Below are 1,440 nucleotides of genomic sequence, written 5' to 3' on the forward strand. Positions count from 1 at the left end.
ATGTTGATAGCAATATATATATCTATGCTTAATACAATTGAATGATGGATTATTATAAGATTTGTAAGAGCCCCCCCAAAAAACTCACTGTGCTTGGAAGCAGGGCAGTGATGTATCTTGGATATTGGGGTGAGGGGGACGTCCCATGTTAGCCCAAGGTTGTAGGCAGTGGAAGTAGTCTCCTCCTTCCTAAACATATTTCCAGCTTTGGGGGCCTGAGATCTCGTGGGGTTTCATTGGTCAGACGGGAGTCAAATGATAAGGTTATAACCTTATCGTTGCTACTATTATATAGTTTATTCTTGAGTATGTCCGTGGCTGTCCTTGAAACCTGAACAAAATTGGGATTCCCTGCATTCCCCTTGCAGATCACCTCTCTTCTCAGCAGTTCCCACTGGACCTTGAGACAAAGAAGGCTGCTCCACTCTCTGCTGACAGCAGCCAACTGAAGAAAGTTGGAAAAAGAGCAGAGGTTTAACCTTTCATACTCCACAGCCAAGCAATGTGTTTCAAAGCCAGCAAAAGCAAGGATTAAGAAACCACTCTACACCCATCATGATTCTCAGATGGCCCCGTTTGATTGCCCGGGTTGAAATTTAATTGAAGGACCCAAGTTCATAATTGTATGCAAATCCTCAGGCAGATATCTGGTTATATTCAACTTTCTGTCTCAGAAACAAGTTCCGGGTTCAGTTCTTGATTTGTACCCAAGATAAGAGCCAGGCAGTCCCAACCCTTGGTTAAGTAGCCTAGTATCATTTTAGTGCTTCTGGCCTACTTCCTAATTCATTGCATATTGCCTGGGGTCTTAAATATTGGCAAGTGACCATCCAAGATACGGGTGTGTGCATGGATCCTAGAGGACACAGTAGAACTGCTGCTGTGCTGCAGCGGTCGTCTCTCTGCGGCCAGTTTGAAGCTGGGCTGCATAAAGATAGCTGGCTACTTGATGACAGTTCCTTCTTCCTCCACACCTGGCTCATGACCCCGCTTCACATTCCTAAAACACCAGCCGAATATCGCTACGATATGGTCCATTCTGCCACTCACAGTGAGATTGAGAAGACTTCCTGAACCCTCTACTCCCACTTCCACTGCCTGGATGGCTCCCAGGGGGCCCTGCAGTACTCGGCCCGAGAAGTCCAGCCACAACATCTCCCTGGAGCATGGGTTGTATGTGTGGGCTTCCCCACTGACGGGCCCTGGGGAACAAGTCCCTAGAGGAAGAGTATGAGCACCTGGAATCGCTGGACTTAGAGGCTAACCAGATCCGCCAGGAGCCCCTGCTCACTCACTTGAGTAATATGGAAGATGGGGAGAAGGGAGACTTTCCAGAAGTTGTGACAAACTTTTCCCCTCACCACCATGTACACAGCTCCATCATCTAGCACGACTGAGTGTGGGGACTCTTGTCATACACTGACATTTAATTCGAGTTTT

General features: G+C 47.4%; 1 protein-coding gene across 1 annotated transcript in view; it reads right to left on the minus strand.

Annotated features, from left to right (window-relative positions):
- The window catches only part of BAIAP2L1 (BAR/IMD domain containing adaptor protein 2 like 1), a 92,716-nt gene extending 91,561 nt beyond the window's left edge, over nucleotides 1–1,155 (minus strand). Inside the window, exon 1 of the mRNA XM_045284481.1 lies at nucleotides 1,090–1,155. Coding sequence (XP_045140416.1) covers nucleotides 1,090–1,155 — 66 coding nt within the window. The remainder of the gene's footprint in view (nucleotides 1–1,089) is intronic.
- Nucleotides 1,156–1,440: the final 285 nt, after the last annotated feature.

Source organism: Echinops telfairi, unplaced genomic scaffold (assembly GCF_000313985.2).
Source record: "Echinops telfairi isolate 266 unplaced genomic scaffold, ASM31398v2 ScPeMD7_5;HRSCAF=22, whole genome shotgun sequence".
Taxonomy (NCBI): domain Eukaryota; kingdom Metazoa; phylum Chordata; class Mammalia; order Afrosoricida; family Tenrecidae; genus Echinops; species Echinops telfairi.